Raw genomic sequence first — 18,878 nt, forward strand, 5'->3', positions numbered from 1 at the left:
AATTCAGCAGACTTGTAATTTATTTATCAATGTTCTTATACCTTGCCCAGTTACCTTGGTTTCTGTTCCCCTGCTAGTTGTACGCTGGGAGAGTGGGATTTGAAGTGCTCTCAGATCTGTCTAGGAAAATCAAATTCTGCTTCAGCTCCTGTTTTTGAGGATTTTTCCTCTAACTAGTTATTCAGTGAAATGGGTTGATCTCACTTATCCGTTCACAGAGTAGCAGCCGTGTTAGTCTGTATCCGCAAAAAGAAATGGAGTACTTGTGGCACCTTAGAGACTAACCAATTTATTTGAGCATAAGCTTTCGTGAGCTACAGCTCACTTAGCTCACTGCATCCGATGAAGTAAGCTGTAGCTCACGAAAGCTTATGCTCAAATAAATTTGTTAGTCTCTAAGGTGCCACAAGTACTTCTTTTCTTATCACTTCAGTTACTGACTCAGAGTTTAGTGAACCAGAACTGCCCCAAACCCACACCTAAAACTTGTGCTGACCTGAGCCAGAATTGTGGGCTGTGGTACTTTTTTGTGGTTCAAAACTCCTCATCCTTTCCCCAGGCAAAATAAATTTGAGAAATTCATTGTGCACCTCCGACATATGATTTTTAGCAGAATTTAAGGTATTTTTTATCACAGACAAACTGAAATTTTTGTCAACATGAAAGCTAGTCAAAAGGTTTCACGGCACTCCCCTTTCCGGATCCTTAAGGTTTTTTTGTGACAGTTTTTATTTATTTAATTTCCTTGTTGAGGGAATGTAGCTGTTGAGAACACAAAATGAACAGAAAAAGCAATGTCTTTTTAACCTGTTTGTTGAGAGGTAGTCTCCCTTTGGGGAACTTACAAGAGCCCCAACAAAACCCTAGCTTTCCCCTCTCCCTGGGTTCAAAGGCTTTGCTCTAATTCTATAATTTGGTCTCTGTGCAGAGTGTTGAACTGGACAGCGATGATGGAGGAGGAAGTGCTGCTCAGAAGCAGAAAATTTCCTTTCTTGAGAACAACCTGGAGCAGCTTACAAAGGTTCACAAACAGGTGGGACTAATACCTCTGGCTTCGATTTTAGCCGTCACTCTTTAAATAGAAAGTGGGCTCGTCTAGTAGTTTTTCTTCAGTTAATTTTTAACCATGGTCTTCACTGAAATTCTAGCACTAGGAGAATGCTGTTAACTTTTTACTATTTTATATGATTCCAAATCACATTTTTAATTGACCTTTTTTGATGGATGATTTTGTAATTAACTGAGACTAATTATCTATATAATTACCCCAGGATAGTTTATTGACGGTAATTTGCCTCGGATATTGTTAGATTGATTGAAATAATGTTTAAATTGCCAAAATACCCATGATATTCAGTTAAAATTCATTGCATCAGGAGTGAATCAGAGTCTGAGTTGGTCTCCTATACTCACAGTGTTTGTGTAATGAATGCATGTGTCATGAATATGTGATGCTTGGCATAAATATACATTTGTGTATATTTATGCCAGTCTAATGTGCTTTGGTAATGGTTTGGGCAAGACTTTGTCAATGTGTCAGTACAACATTTTAAAAAAACAAGACCGATAGTTATCTTCAGTGCCCTTTTATGTAGGGACTAGAGATGAATAAAGCACACACACATCCCTCATTGGGCTTGTCCCTTTGTTCCCCCCGCTCTCCTCTGTTGCTGGCTCTATGACTGTTCTTTCCTGACTCTAGACGGGTTTGCAGGTATGACCTATCTTTCCAACAGTGGTTCCTGGCTTGAGGGAGAAATCTGGAACTGACAGCAGGGGGAAGTGGAGTGCAGTATGGAAGAGAAGATGTAGGGTTCTCTGTGCAGGTTAAGGACTGGTTCCTCCCAAGAGTCCTGATGCTAGCCCAGCTCCTGGCAGCCAGAAACCCATCTGCCCTCTGTGATGGGGAATGCCCACTCGCTTCCAGTAGTTCATCTGAAACCGCAGAAAACTAGGTGTTCCCCCTATGTTAAATATCTGTGGGTAGTCAGAGTGCTGAAGGTTAATGAATTCATTGTTGCTTGATCATTTTTTCCCCTTTGTGAGGTTTCAGCAGCAGCAGACTGATTCAACAAGCTCTAAATCCTTACTGAGGTAGGAAGAAAGAGCTGACAGGAAATGGGAGACGAGGCTCTGTTTCACATGCAATTAACCACTGATGATGGTACAGTTCAAGAAGGTAGTGCTGAAGGCAGTCTAATACATGAAACAGTCTTGTTGTTAGTAGCATGAAGTTTAAGGATATGGAACACAAAGAGCATCTCTACTTCGATCTTGTATGAATCTGGACCACAAGCTATACTTGCTGATTTATTTATCTTTGAAATTAAATTTAGGCAGATTTATTTCCTAAAGATGGTGTTGAGGTTTACAAATTAAACACAGCTGTCACTGAAAGAGGTTTGACTCTTGCTTTCCTTGCATATCCAAAACTTTCATTACGGGACTTCTCTTTGAGCAGCACTGTGTAGCTCAAAAGCTTCTCTCTCTCCAACCGAAGTAGGTCCAATAAAAGATGTTACCTCACCCACCTTGTCTCTCTTAGTATCCTGGGACCAACACAGCTATTAAAACACAGCATACAAAACTTTCAGGTTTTCGGTGGAAGAATAAGGGAATACCAAACCCTAAATCATTATAGTTGAAAAAGCCTCCTCTTTCCTGTGTACTTTACAATGAATTTTACAGAACCCTATTTGTTTCGTCCCAGTACATTTCTGTAAGGATGACAGTGAAATCTTCTATCCCCGCGTGTCGTGATGGCTTATCCACTAGACCATATGGCTTTGCAAAAGGAGTAATACCATTTCTTCTTATTCCTACTACAGTTGGTACGTGATAATGCAGATCTTCGTTGTGAGCTTCCTAAACTGGAAAAACGACTTCGAGCTACAGCAGAGAGAGTTAAGACTCTGGAAAGTGCACTGAAGGAAGCTAAGGAGAATGCCATGCGGGACCGCAAACGCTACCAGCAGGAGGTAGATCGCATTAAAGAGGCTGTAAGAGCCAAGAACATGGCAAGGAGAGCACACTCTGCTCAGATTGGTAAGGACATAAAGCAAACAAGGTATTGGGTTGTTCACAAACTTTGTGTAGGTTTTAAAAGTGCTGTGATAGTAGAAGGCTTCCAGGGCAAACTATGGATTCCCAGCTGTATTTCACCAGTGCACCCTTCCTTACAGGAAGGACACTTCCATGGGCAGTGGGTAATGAAGGCTGGGGAAGGCTAAGCCTCTCCCAATCTCTGCTAATGCTCCCTGCTACAGCCCTGGGGCCAGGCCACGGCTGGGCTCAGGGCTCCTTAAGGTGCCCCAGGCGAGGGGCTCCTCCGGACTGGTCTGGGTGACCAGGACTCGGGGTTCCTCTGGACTGCTTTGGAGGAGGCAGAATGAAAGCTTGGAGGGGTGGGGTGGAGTGGGGCTTCTGGCAGAGTGGGGCAGGGCCTCCGGCTGAAGGGCTGAGGCAAGAGAATAGCCTCTCTGAACAGGATGTGCACTCCCCACCCAGGGACACTTCAGGGACCTCACTTTTGTAGAACAGAACCCACCTGAAGGATAAAGCTCCTCAGATATTTGTTTACTGATTTAAATAGCTTAACGTGTCTTATGTACTTCTAACGACCTTTCTTAAGTTGGACTGTCTCTTCTATCCCCCTTGTTCCTCTTCCTCCCTTTCTCATCCTCTCACTTCTGTACACACTTTATTTTAAAATGTAATTGCTGTGCAGCTTGGGCATGTCTGATGTTACCAGGGCACTGGACAGACTGCACACACAGCCACGTGGTGTTTAAAGTGGAATTCATTGTGGAACCGTTTTCAAATTTTGTGGTGGAGCACCAGAAAACCTGAGGGAGCAGCAGGGAGCACATATACTTTCATTCTGCCTCCTCCAGAAAGTCCCCCAAAGATACCTCTCCTCCATAGTAGTGGGCACATGCAAGTACCTGGCTGGCCAAGCCAAGCAGTGGTCACCATGTACAGTCTTCCCCACTCAGCTGCACTGAGAAGCCCTTTTTCCAGAAGCAGAATGTAGGAAGTGGTTGTATAGAGGGATGATCACTGGCAGAAAACAGGTGCAAATGATCATCTTTGCAGCATGTGGCTGTTGGCAGGGTGAGGGAAGTTGCCACTTTCCCCACAGCCAGAATTTGGCCCAAACTATTGTAGATGTCAGGAAATGCCTAGAACAGTTACTTTTATAACAGTACAGTGATGTGCTAGAGCAGAAAGTGAGTGCTAAATTTTGTTTTGATTTTCACACTACAGCCAAGCCTATCCGCCCTGGCCATTACCCAGCATCTTCTCCAACAGCTGTTCATGGTATCCGAGGAGGAGGAATGTCAAACAACAGTTACTGCTAGAACATGAAATAAACAGTGAGTTCAAGATGACTTTTAAATCTGTTGCTGTTCAACATTCACTCCTTTTATTTCCTATTCTTGTTTTTAGAAAACCTGTGAAGGCTTGTATATGGAATCTATTTTTCTGGTGGTTTAGTTATGAAGAACATTAATAACCACTGTAGTGAGAAGGAATGCACTGTCAGAACACTTCGCAAGCTGCTGGTTTAGATTATCTGCTCTTTTTCATTATGCCCAGACCTGAAGAAGAGTTCTGTGTAGCTCAAAAGCTTGTCTCTCTCACCAACAGAATTTGGTCCAATAAAATATATTACCTCTCCCACCTTATCTCTCTGGGAATAACACAGCTACAACAACGTGCAAGCAACCTTCCCATTGTGGATGTTTTTTATGTAAACTGAACTGTTACAAATATAAGCTAAATTAGGGTTTAGTTTTGTACATTCCATATGTTATATAGAGAGGATTCCCCATGTACAGTGGTTGCCCTTGCAAACTTTCCATTTTTTGCTTTGGATAATATAGTGTGCCCTCATTGTTTGCAATATTCCCTATATTTAGGGTAGAGAATACCCAGGGTACCCAGAGGTAATGTTATGTAGCTGAAAAGTTTAAGAGCAACTATTTTGCATGTGTGCCCTTGCACACATGCAGAAACAGGCTGTTCAGTGATTCTAGATGCTTGGGTGATGAAGATGTCTACTGGACCCCATTCAGAATGTGAACTTCGAGAAGCAAATCTCATGCCATAAAGGTGAGAAACCACTTCTGAGATGGAGACGTGGTAGGTCATTCCTGTAGCAATACAGGCCTAGCTTAAAGCATGTACAGTCAATGCTGCTTATGGAAAGTGGCATTCCAAAGGGGAACAAAAAGCAGCAATTTGGAAACTTTGTAGGATTTACAAAAACTGGTGTCTTATAAAAATGCTGATGAAAAGTGTTCTTGATGCAAAATGAAGGAAGGTGAAATTAGGCAATTGCTCTTTGATTAGCTTTGGCTTTATCCAGTACTGAATTAAGGTGACTGTAATTCCAGACAGCCAGCAAGCAGAACAAGTTTCAGAGAGAACCATCCTCTGTTTTAATCCTCTGCAGCTGTTACGCAGCAACGTTCAATTTCTTGCACCACATTCTACCAAACTCAATAACACGAGCAGCTAGAGCAGTGGTAGTAGTTGTAAAGAGAAGGGAGAACAATATGGCAGTGGGCTAATGCCTCAGCCACTCTGCCATTTAGCCGGAGGAAGGGGATCGGTGTTGGCCAACATGTTGAGATTAGCTGTATGTTTTTTCTAGGAAAGTGAAAGAGGAATTGGGTTGTTTATATTAGAACCGGGTGGGAAACAATTTTGTAATCCTGCAAAAATGTTGGAGATTTAAAAAAATGTTCCCATGCCAAATTGGGATGCAGAATCAAAATTGCAAATTTTCACAAACCAAAAATCCAAAGGTAATTGGTTTGGGTCAATCAAAACATTTTGTTTTGATAATTTTGAAATGCTTTATTTCGAATTTGACCATATTTTTTACTATTTACCATATTTGACCATATTTTTTTAGCAGATGTTTTGAACCAGAAAACCAGAATTTTTGTTTTGAAAATGTCAAACTGAAACATTCTGATAACTTCAAAATCTTTCAGTTGAAAATTTTTCATCAAAACCGACCCTTTCCTATGAAAAAAGTTGTTTTGATGAACTGGCATTTTCTGATGGAAAACATGTTGTGTTCAGAAAAAAAATTCCACCCAGCTCTAGTTCATGTATTATGACTTTCATTGATGTTTAGTGGTGGTGAAGATCTTACTGCATTGTAAGCAAAGGTGTGAATGGCAAAGCTGACTTTCAAGAAGGGTTTTTTTCCCCCTAGGATCATACAATACAAGCAACGTTCAGGATATGCAATAGAGGCAATTACGCTACATCAAGCATCGCTGCAGTTTTAACACACGTGCATTTTGATTAAGAAACTAGAACAATACAAAATCAACATGACACGTGTCAAATGGATTAAAATTTGGCTAACTGACAGGTCTCCATGTTCTAGTAACTGAGAAATTATCATTGAGTGTTTCTAGATGGAGGGTCCAACCTCAGAGATTGGTTGTCCATATGCTACCTAACATAAAATCATTGCTGCTGAAGTTTGCAGATGACCCAAATATTGGGGGAGTGATGAATAATGAAGAGGACAGGTCACTGATACAGAGCAATCTGGAGTGCTTGGTAAACTGGGTGCAAGCAAATGTTTTGTGTTTTAGTAAGGTCAAATGTAAAATAATGCATCTAAGAACAAAGAGTATAGGCCATACTTACAGAATGGGGGACTCTCTCATGGGAAGCATTGACTGAAAGAGTTCGGGGTCATGGTGGTTAATCAGCTAACATGAGCTCACAATGTGATGCTGTGGACAAAAGGGCTGCTTATAGTTACATTAATATCTAGCTCTTGTATAGCATTTTTCGTCAGTAGATCTCAAAGTGCTTCACAAAGGGAGGTCAGTGTCATTATCCCCAGTTTACAGAAGGAGAAACTGAGGCAAGGAGGTGAAGTAATTTGTCCAAGGTGTCACAGCAGGCCAGAGGCAGAACCAGGAACAGAACCCAAGTCTGGGTAATAGTGGTCTTTTCCTTCTAGCAGACATAAATATACCAAGATTCCATGGCTGGAAGTTGAAGCTGGATAAATTCAGAATGGAAAAATGGCACAAATTTTTGTCAGTGAGGATAATTAACCATTGGAACAACTAATTAAGGGCTGTGGTGGATTCTCCATCACTGGAAATATTTAAATCAAGACTGGATGTTTTTCTAAAAGATATGCTCTAATTCGACTCTAGCTATTGGATGTGAAACAAGTATTAATTCAGGGAAGTCCTATGGCTTGTGTTATGCAGGAGATCAGAGTAGGTGATCACAGTGGTCCCTTCTGACCCTAAAATGTATGCATCTGTGAAGCCTAATCCTTTTATCAATTTGCTGGCTTTAAATGTTTCCTCTCCTCTCTGTTTTCTCAGCTTTGCCTAAGCATTTATCTCTGTGTACAGCTTTGATATGTTCATGTGGCTTTTTCCTCATCTAGGAATTTTTGTCTGTATATTTAGATTGTGGCTAAATATCCCAACTCAGATATAGTTTGTTCATACGTTCTTCATTGATTTATGTTAGCTCCTTGAATGTGAAGCTAGTTAAAAACATTTGTCAAGCAGTGAGAACCATGAAAGTTCTTCAATATTTGTGCACCAGGTGGAGCCAGTATGACGCTCCTGAAAATGTTTTTTTAAAGGAATTGCTCATGAAGGGAGGAAATGTGGTTGGTTGGAGCCCCCCTCCCCCTTTTTGTGTGCATGACTGCTTCACAAATTTGTTTCCTATAAAGGCTGGAAATTCCTAGCCATCTGATTATCCCCCTTTCTCAGCAGATTCATCTTTAAACTCTAGTAAATGTGGCCTGGATTGTGCTGGGACAGTGTGCTGACGACTTCACATGGTTAACTCCATGCTGATGTTGATGTTAATACATAAGTTTTTTGTAAACATATTATTCGCTTTTTTATATTTTCTACATTTTTCTGGCAGATTTCAATTGAAAAACTATTAGCTAACAGTTTAAATTAGTCATGAGGATTTCAAATTCTACTGGTAGGACCAGCAATGTATCCTCTCTAGCATATTTTGTAACGCACGGTCTCTTAAAAGTGCTTTATTTCTTTGAAATTTTAAAATTCTAATTATTATTTTAGGCAGTTAGTAGCTTTACTTAACTGTACAGTTCCATCACACTGACTAAAATGACTTGGACTCTAGCCAGGTGCCTATCAATTGTGGAAGAGGCTGGGGGATGGTTACATTCTGTCCAGTGATTTTGACTTTTTCCCCTCCCTTAAGAACGGCTCTTATTCTGCTATTTTGTGGCTCTTCTCTGGTTTCTTTTTTGAAAGTTTGCTGTTTCCTTTAGGCACTAAGCATTCTTGGATACTGTGTGGTTTTTGCTGAGAATGTTTCTTGTCATACATGCATGCAAACCATTCGTCTAATCACATTAAAGCTTTGTAATATCCTGTGTGGGTTGTTTTTGCTGCTTGTGTTTGCCTTGAACCCTGTGGCTACAGGCAGCATATTTTTGCTATAGATGAAATGGGCAAGCCTTTGCTGGGGTTTTTCATGTATTAGCTCATTCTTAATTGAAGTTTGCTTTTTGGTCTTGCCAGCAACATAACCTAAGAACTTCATTGTATTGTCATCGACACTTAAGTACAAAGGAAAAGTGTTCAGTAAGAGGCACATAAGAAGTTCTACAACAAGAACTATTCTGGGAAGAAGAAACTGTATCGGCATATAATGAGTGAGCCTTTAGGAAATCATCTGCACAAAAGTACAATAATGAATGGCAAAATCAAATCTGCTACAAAGCAGGTGCAAGAAGCCCTCAAACAAACTGAACTGCAGAAGCGGTCATCTTCTCAGAGACACTCTGTTCACTGCTTCCATGTTGCAGGAGCACACTATTGCTAAACACCCTGTATCAACAGACCTCGGAACTAAATCTGGCTGAAACTGGAAATTTCCTGCAAAGAGATTCTGAAATTTTTAAATTTTGGACACACTGACACATGATGTTTCTGAAATAAAACATGTTCCCTGGATCAGCAGCTATGCATGAAATTGAGGTGATTCTTGAAAGTTTGTCTAACCTGAAATGTCTTCACAAAACATTTTGGGTTCAACAAATCAGCATTTTTGACAAAACTGTCATATATGCTTTATATTAATTTTCTTTTCAAGTTTTTAATCTCACTAGAACAGAAAACCACCACAGCTATGAGCAGGATTCTGTTTTGGTACTTGCATCATCCATAGAATTTTTATTTAATTTCCAGTTGCAGGACCAAATTCACTCTGTTACATCTATGCAACCCTATTAAAAATGGTACATGTGTAATATAAGGTAGTTTTTGATAGGGGGAATATTTCTTAATGATCATTATGCTTGGGCCATAAAAGACATTACTTGAATTTCAGATCCTAGAATATGACAGTTAATAACTGGTCAGCTGAGTAACTTTGATCTGGAAGTCACTGACACAATAAATGTGGAACTTTGTGTTACCATATTTAGAGTTGCTACTTCAGAATATAACTATATGCTTTAAATTTTTTTCTTTTAACTCAATTATATTGCCAAAATATAGGAGGGCAACTTCATTCTCCAGTCCATTAATATGCCTTGGTCAATTTACCAAATTATTTACTCTCTGAGATTACTTTGGCCCAGCAGCTAAGTGCCAATACACTGCAACCTGGCTGAGCAAATGATTCCTGGCTAGATACAGTTGTCCAAATGCTTTGAGATATTTGGATGAAAGCCACTGAATAACTGTCAGTGTATTATTAAAATGGAATGTCTTGCACGGATACTTACACAGATTATTTTCACAGCATAGCTGATAAATCATCACCATGGCACCCCATCATTTGAATTGTTTTAGAACTTGTGAAATAAAATTGTGCCCTGCTGAACTTCCTTTATAATCTCTCAACAGCAACGAAACAGGAATGTGATTCTTACATGAACTGTTTATTATTAAGTGGCGTAGCCTACTCTGTCTCCGGAATGGAAATTTTATGACATGATGAGGGAAGTTATCTTAATAGCCATTGATCATTTCACACTAGAGATAATAGTCATTTATTGATGTTGGTCTGGTCATTGATGTTAACTTATTAATCACAGCATGGCAAAGCATTTGTTGGTAAGTCAGTGCTATTTTTGCCATTTCTACTAGCTCCAGTGGTACAACGCTTATCCAAACGTGTGCAAGTATAAAAAACTAGATCTGGACAAAGAAACCAAGTCACTCAATCAAGACTTTGATTGCCCAATCGTGGTCCCATTGTGCTAGAAGCTGTACACATCTAGTAAAAAGACAGTCTCTAGTTCAAGTTACTTAGCATATGACAAGACAGCAGGTGGAGGAAAGAAAGAAGGGGAATGAAGAGAAGAAGGGAACAGGGAAATAATTGGCATAAGTAGCAGTCATAGCAGACTAGCTGCTTAACCATTGTCAAGTGTTTTGTAAGCATCATGTCAGAGGTGTTAGACCCTATCCACATTAGAGAAATTTGCAAAATGTGCAAACCTCAAATGTAGATGTGCTGCACTGATAAGAAGTGGGTTTTTTTGCTGGTGTGGCTACTCCATTAATTTATTAGATAAGTATAACCAGTGTCATCTTCACTTCACTGTGCACTGTGTCTGCACTAGTAAGTAAGTACATCAATGTAGTTACTCTGGTGCCAGTGCGTAATGGAGACAGAACATCAAGGAATTCAAAATTTCTACTTTGGTTCCACAATTACTTAACCAGTTCTGAACCAATTCTTTTAATTACAAACTCAGAGTAGATCAAACTAAAGCTGTTCAAAATTTTTTTGAATTTCAACGAAATTTTTAGAATTTAAAAATTTTGACTTTTGAGGAAAAGTGTGTGGTGGGAAATTTTTGTTTTATTTATAAAAAATCTTCTCACCACGCATGCACACAGTCTCCTCCTGACTAGCTACAAATCAAACCCAAATACCAGAACTTGGTTGAGCATTTTAGTTTCTGTGATGCTTAGCCAGGAAATTTAAAGATACGTGGCCAAGTTTAAAAACTACATTTAAAATAAAAGAATCTACTTGTGTTACTAAATGCAACTTAAGTTGTTATTTTTTTTAAACTGCAAATTTCAAATGGCTTATTCCATTAATCTGGTGAAGAGGAGAAGGGATGGTTCAGGGGGTGAGAAGGAGGTTGTTGCATTTTGCTTGGTTTGGGCAATGCTAATAGAGTAGTCAGTTTTCATTTTCTGCTTTTCATGCTGTCAAGCAATTGTCTATGTTGCAAACACTGCAGGGAATGCTCAAACCTAAATGAGTTGTTTTCATGTGTTTTTTCAAGTTATAGAAATAATTTGTATTAATAGCAGCTTTTAAAAAAAGTGAATAAATAAAACACAAAAAGTTAGGGCCTGACAGATTCTTGAAGTATGACCGTAGTAATTCACATTGTTGACTTTGAGCTGGGTGCTGAAGAAGAGAAAAAAATGTAGCAGTTCTTGTTTTGGGGGCATGCCCAGAGCAGTGTGGCACTGTGGCCATTCATGACTGCTCAGTGGCTTTTGGGGGGCTGTGACATCCAGGCATAGTTTAGAGCATTCCTGATTCTGCTCTAACTATAGCTGGGGCTGGATCTGCCTCCACAGTCCCAGGAATCAGGGGAGCAGAAAAGTGACACTGAGTAGAGCTCTGGTGCTGCTGAGGATCTGAGCCATGGAGGGTCAAGTGTGGAAAGCCAAAAGCTTTCACAACTCTCTCTCTCACAAACCACCTTGTTAGAGAGAAGCTTAATGAACACAAAAGCATTCCCCAAAACTTTGTTTGCTACCAGCACTACTACTCAGATACTGACCTGCAACCTGGAAATCATTATCCAGATGATGATATACAAATAAGCAAACTGATGTGCTTGGAGCCCACTAACTGTGTGGAAATACCGAACAGACTAGCTAACGATAGGTAGGAAGCCTACAAATGTATTCAGTTCTTCCTTGATGATATATGAATGTCTTCATGTTTCAGTCTTCAAGGTGGCTTGTTCCCTGCTCCTCCCACTTTTTCTTGATATTTGCTGAAATTTGCATGACACCTTATTTAGTAAGAGGTGGGGAAATTCAAATGGAAATACTTTTACAATAGAAGTAATGCCACTCCGTGGTCTACTGGAATTATTAAAGCAATATGTGTTGGGATGTGTGTGAATGAAATACTGTGTAAACATAGGCTAGTCATGTATCTCTGTGCCTTTTCCTAATCCTGAAATCTGTGGTATGTTCCCAGCACCTCCCAATACTTACACAAGCTAGAACATTATTTAATCAACCAATAAAAAGCATATATTAAAAGCTGCTCTGGTTAGTTGGCAAGAATTTACAAGCAGAGTGAATAGAAGCTGAAATACTGTCCTTGCATTTGTTTCAAAGCAAACTTAAAGAAAAAATTTCAGTGTTTTGGTATTGAAAACACAGATAAAAAGAAGTATTGGGTCCATTGACTTTTTAATTGCGTTTTGGATAACAGCATTTATTCTTTTTTTATTTACAATAACAAACTTACAAGAAAAAGAGAATAATTGGATTGCCTGGGAGCAGGACTTTGATCTTCCGCTAATCTCCAATTATTGTTATAACCAGACATGCAGAAAAGTATTAAATATATTAATTGGTTTAGTGATAAGCAAATGAAACTGGGAATTTTGATATATACATAATGGGAAACCTATTACATGATTTAAAATCAAATATTTTTCTTGGAAGCCAGTTCTTCCAAGTTGCTGTTTGTGAAATTATTTTAATGTACTTTAAGTAGCTCCCCCTTGTACTTGGCTGTTTTATATACCTTGAACTTTGTTTCCTTAAATTGTTTGATCCATTACTTGTGGTGGATAAGAGGGATAGAGGTTGAACAATCAGAGGAGCCTCTCTATGTAAAGACATACATTGCACCTTTGGATGTGATTTCTTTTTCTTTATCCACATCCGGCTGTGGTTACAAACTCAAATACAGATACGTTCCTTACTGAATAATATTTAGACAAATGGGCTTGTTAGTAAAGATATCCCATTCTGAATTGTACATCTCTACTGTTATATCCATATACCTAGCAATAGAAAAGGTTGAGGGGAAAGGAGGAAAAAACAATTAAGTACTCTATGATTGTAAATGGTTCAATATTTAAATTATTATTATATTATATTATACATTATATTTCCGATGGAAAAGAATGATTTTCACCAGGGTTATTAATATCTTTATGTATTGTGCCAATTGTCTACTCGGGGCTTTAAAAATAGATAAAAAATCCCCTGCCTTCGTAGCTTATTGTCTAAGGCCCCATCCTGCAAACGCTTAGACGCACATTTAACTTTAAGCATATGAGTAATCCCATATATGATATCTGGACTGCTCCTGTGCTTAAAGTTCTTTATGTGGGTAGTTTGTTTACAGGATTGGGCCCAATAAATGTTCCCTTGCTGACCTAAATGTTCGCTAACTTTTTTTTTTCTTTCTCTTCTCCTCTTTTGACAGGTCAGGCTCCACTTAGCATGTTAAAAGACAGACATTAATTCACTGATATTTTTTTTTCTTCAACTTGCTCTGTGTCCTGTCCATGTACTTTCTACAGCTATCTGCAGTGCGCTGTTTTCAAATACTTTGAGCTTCATAGAATCTCCATGTGTACAGAAGTGTGTTCAGCTCAGCTCTTCTTTGGAAACCTGTACAATATCTGTAACATATCCATCTAAGTAACAATAGAAGGTCTGCCATTCAAAATATCTTCCATTGACTTAATTTTACCCCTTGGCGCTGGTTAGGTTGGGGCTTCTCTGCTGGCACTGATGCTGTTTGAAATACTCTGTGGAATCAGTAAATCCTGACTTCTGGCATCAAAGAGTTAATCATTCATTGACCAAGTGCCATCAAAGGCAGTTGATTGTGTTCTATCATGACTGATTTACTGTATAATATACATATTTATTTTATATTTTTAGGAGATGAAAATGTGCTGCTATATGATTAAATTATTTTAAACACATTTTCTGAAGTAAATTTCCCCAAAGAAGCATTTTTAATATCCTGGTAAAATCTTTGGACCTGTATAAAAATATCCTTTACTATCATACCTGTTAAAGATCAAACTATGGAATGGAGAGAAATCTGTTAGTATAGCATTACGTTTTGGAGTTCAGTGATCACACGAACTAACATAACATCTGATCTGCTTGTAATTCTGCCTATGATGAGATGGGTATGCCCTGAATTTGATAGCTAGCCAGGAGTTTATAAGCACTGTTCATCATGAAATTCTGAAAGTTTTCAAAATGCTGCAGAAATCTTGGTTTGAAAAAAATGAAATGCTTCCCCCTCCCATCATGTTTCTGGCAAGCCCTGATCGGTTCATATTGGAATTCAGAAATGGGAGTGAGTCGTCTCTTGGGTACCTAGAGAAAATTCTATTAAGTGCTCCTAAGAGAGCATGGGGGTACATACTTCAATTGTGCTGTGGAAAGAGAATTTAGGAAGATGGCACATGTTAATACAGCATTGTGCAAAGGCAAAGAATGTAAATGATAAATTCATACTGGAACTTGATAATATTTAAATCTGCCTCTGGGTAACTTTAGCTCATTCAACCAGTAATGAGACTACTTGCCTTTTTTGCATTCTCTTTTAGTGCCAGATATGAAGTTTCCATCTTCACAGCAGTGGGCACTGGACTCACCGTGGAAAAGCTAGGTTAGCGGGCCAAAGTCAAAGCTCTTATGTTGGATACCTACTGCTTTTGTTTCACATATGGATATCAAACTGTCTTAAAGCAGTATAGATTTCAAGATGAGTAAAGCGAGATTATACCCCTTTAGTCTTGGTTGCTGCTGTTTATTCTTATTTAATGTTGGGGTTAGTTTTGGGGTTCTGAATGTGTCCTGTGTGTTGGTAGACATATATTTAAAAATATTTAACCTGCTATAGAGAATATCTAAAGATTCTGAATTTACTTCAGACATTTTTTTCTACAGAAATTATTTAGAAAGCTCTCAATTATAGCACAGTAAGTTGGATTTAATTTATTTTTTTTAAATGTTGCACTATTTTGGGGAGCATTTTGTTAAAAGTATTTAATAAAGACTTCAAATTTGCATTTAATTTATTTTGTATTTTTCTAGGTTTCATTTCTTTTATTTTTCTTTAAATATGTGCATAGGCACCACCAGGAAAATGAACTGTGAACTTGTCATATGCAATTTCCAGTAATGGGACTATTTCAAAGTTACCCTGTGCTATCTTAATAGCTGTGTATAGCTACAATGTGTATATGTAAAAAAATATCAAATCTCCTCTTCTTTTGTTTCTAAAAGACGTTGTCTGAGAGGAATGCCAACTATGAATTACTATCATTTTATTATACATCAAACATTCTGTATTATTTCTTCATACATGGAAGTCCTATAACTGGACTACTGTAGAATATGTTTTTCCTGTCTCCTTGATTTGAAATCTGTCACACAGCTATATTTAAAAATTTCTTCTAGCTTAAAAACAAAGCCCAGGTTCCACATCAGAACAAAAAGCAAAATCCATCCTGTTATGCATAACAGTTTAGATAGTTCTCTTCAGTTTCATTGATGAGTTAGCTCTGATGTCTCTTAGATAATCATGCTAGTGCTGATCAGCCAGTCAGTCCATCTAGCTTAGATCACTTAAGTGTCTGAGTTAACTTTTAGATCCTGCCTTTGATCACGTTATCACTGAAATGTTGAAGAGGTATATTATACTCTAATCCTCAAAATGAAGGATTGAAAATTTACATAATTTAAACTCATGAATGTGTTGCTATAATTTATACTGCTGCTAGTATCTTCCATTCTTAAGACTGTTTTAGGTAACAGTTTAATTTCATCCTACATAATTTGCATTCAACATTTTTGTACTACTTTTACAGTATCTTACATATTGTATATACAAATGGAAACCATGCCTCTGCTCATGAGCTCAAGCTCAAACTCAGAGCTCAAGTCTGTATTTTGCTATTTCACTTAGTGCTGTTGTGCTTCCTTCTTCTTTCCTTTTTGAATGTCAAATTTCATATTTATTCTAGATGTTTGTTTGCAAGGAAACTGATTTAGATAATTTAGATTAAATTTCATATGTAAAACTCATGCAGGACAAGTTTTACTAAGATAATGGGGATACTTTCATGGATTGATTTGCAATATGGAACTAAAATGCACATTTTTCATTTTGCTACTAATTAACAGCATGTTCCTGCTCTGTTGTTTTTTTTTACTAATGAGTTCTATTATCTTGTGTTTTATCCTTAAATTCATCATTTATTTATTGAAATGTGTTTTTGGTTTTGCTGAAAGTAAGGAATGCTTTAAAAGCTGGAAAGATCTTGGCTGATATGTGCAACCAAGTGTGTATTTCACCAAACAAGGGTGAGAATAGATAATCCTGAATGTATTGGAAACTTTTTTAAAAATAGATTCTTAAGTGTGTTAATGTCTGTCTAAAACAGACTTCTGAGTGACTTTTTTAAACTTCAGTTTATGAAGAACCAGGAATTAACAAACCCTTGCAGTTCTCAGGTAGATTTATAACTGTAGAATATGTGAAATAGAGTGCTATCCTCATCAGTTCATTAAATATGAACAAATCTCTAACTAAACCAAATTAGTCTTTGGATTCCATATATCTGAAAGGAATAAGTGTTTGAGGACTGTGGCTTCATACAATAGCGTGAATATAATTTTCTGTTGCGGGGGAGCAGGGACAGCAAGGAGGAGAAAATAACTTTTTATAATATAAAGTAGATACCCATGACAAGAAAGGGAATCATTAAATCATACTAGCAGGGTAATCTTAATTGACCCTTGCTGAGATTTTTTGCTTTAAGGACTTTATGAACTGAAAAACACACAAATATCTGCTAAACAAATACAGAAACACCACTTCAGAGCCTGTCTTAAACAACTTTGTCAATTTGAAATACTTTTCATTTCAGGAGGACTATGGGGACTGAGGCATTCTGTAGAATTATGCGTGTCTAGTTTGTAAAGTGTGTAATGTGTACTGCAGATGTGTATTTTCTGGGCTCTGTGTATCTGTACAGTAGTATTCATTTTAGGAAAAATTAAATTGTGGACACATTTTGGTGGTAACAAGGGGAATAAATTGCCACTACAGCAAATGATGCTGTAATGTATTAAACTCTTAACAGCAGATCTGAATCCCTCTCCCCCTTCCATGGATAAATCTTTTAAACTTGGTTCTAAAATACTATCTATTAAAGATGTATGGATACACTGGCAGACTGCATGATGTATCATTTAAAAATTGTTGAAGTGGAAAATAAAATTGAATTAAACTTTCTTGTATGCTGTGTTTGTGGCATGTATTAACAATGTCTGTAGTGCCGACATGTCTTTTTGGCTTTTTTCACCAAGAAATCTCAGCTCCTGGCATTATGGAAGTTAATTATTTTTGTGGCAAGCTGTATAAATGTACTGGAGCACTAGAAAAACGTCTGCATTTTAATCCTCCCCCGAAGGTGTGAGAGGTACTCAAAAGTTTTTCCATGTGCTCTGGGGGAGCATATGCGGGTGTGGGGACTCTACCTCCTGGGTAGGGAGCTGGAAGTGCTTCTTCCCTTCCAGCTCCCCACCCAAATCTTCCATCCACCCGTGCTTTGCTGGTTGGCATATGTGAGGGAAAGATGGTAGGGCATCGTCCTTCTCTGATTCTATCCCCTTTAGGGAGCTTAATCATAGTGACACCGTCTGCTTTCTGTGCTCCAATTATAGCAAGCCTCTACACACACAGTGCAAGGGGGAAGGCTCTTGCATCCTCACGACTTCCCTTTCTGAGCTATCTAATGTTTGATATTTATTGTTAAATTTGTGTTTAAATGATGCACTAAAACACTTACTTTAGAATTAAACTGCGAGGGAGTTTAGGCTTGATATGAAAGTTGATTATTTCTCTGGATACTCATAGGCACTAAAAAAACCCCCAAAATAATCTATGTTAGCGAGTCTCAGAGCCTAGGTCAACTGATGTGTTCAAAGGGCTCACACACAAACAAGGTAAAAATAGCTGTGTAGACATTTGTGCTCTGAGACTTACTGCCGCGGGTCTTCTTTTTCCTGTATAAACATACCTTCTGTTGAAAAAGTGCATGAGCTGACATTCATCATCACTTGAATCTTCACCATATGTTCCATTCTGTTGCTTCATTTGGGATCCATACCAACCTTTAAACACTCAAAATAGTATTCTTGGGCAGGGGGCTCTTCTGTCAGCAATAGGCAGCTCCTTGTTCATGATGGCTGCTCAATGCCAGATGAAGGCCTCTTACTTCACAGTAGGCATTGCAAATTTCAGCTGCTGGCCTTCTGATTGCTGACTACTATGCCACTGACCAGCTAAAGTATATGTACATAATCCTGTTCTTGGATAGACTATTTTCCAGTCTGTTTCTCTGCTGATCACTGTGGGAATGGAGGTTATTCTGCCATTAAATCTGGGAGTTAACAATTGATTATTTTGATGCTTAAATTTAAACACTTTTTCTTACTAGTTTTCAGTGTATGGGGAATAATTTCTATATGCTGGCTCAAAAGCCATGTATACAGAACAAACAGCTTCACTTCAGCAGCATGAGGAAGTTTTCCCATTTTAGGGAGTTAGAGAGAATACATCAGGAAACTCAATCCTGGGCATTTTTTCCCCAGCCTTGCAAGCAAAGGCAGATATTGTGAATTGCCTTATTAGGAGGGGAGAGAATATATTTTCCCATCAGGTACAAAAACCCCCAAACATCCCCCCCCCCCACAAAAAAAGCCCCCACAGATCAGCTTGTGCCTGGAGGACAAGTTCAATAACAGCAAAAGGCTTGCGGGACTATCCCAACAGTT

General features: G+C 38.4%; 1 protein-coding gene across 3 annotated transcripts in view; it reads left to right on the plus strand.

Annotated features, from left to right (window-relative positions):
* The window catches only part of KIF5C (kinesin family member 5C), a 148,401-nt gene that overhangs the window by 111,045 nt on the left and 18,478 nt on the right, over positions 1–18,878 (plus strand). For 2 of the 3 annotated variants that reach the window (XM_048869160.2, XM_048869162.2), the window contains exons 23-26: positions 929–1,033; positions 2,829–3,045; positions 4,267–4,376; positions 13,492–17,333. In XM_048869160.2, coding sequence (XP_048725117.1) covers positions 929–1,033; positions 2,829–3,045; positions 4,267–4,361 — 417 coding nt within the window. In that variant the 3' untranslated portion in view covers positions 4,362–4,376; positions 13,492–17,333. Of the gene's footprint in view, positions 1–928; positions 1,034–2,828; positions 3,046–4,266; positions 4,377–13,491; positions 17,334–18,878 lie in introns of those variants that run through there. The other variant, XM_048869161.2, reaches the window with a different exon arrangement.

This window comes from Caretta caretta, chromosome 11, assembly GCF_965140235.1.
Source record: "Caretta caretta isolate rCarCar2 chromosome 11, rCarCar1.hap1, whole genome shotgun sequence".
In the NCBI taxonomy this organism is placed as follows: Eukaryota; Metazoa; Chordata; order Testudines; family Cheloniidae; genus Caretta; species Caretta caretta.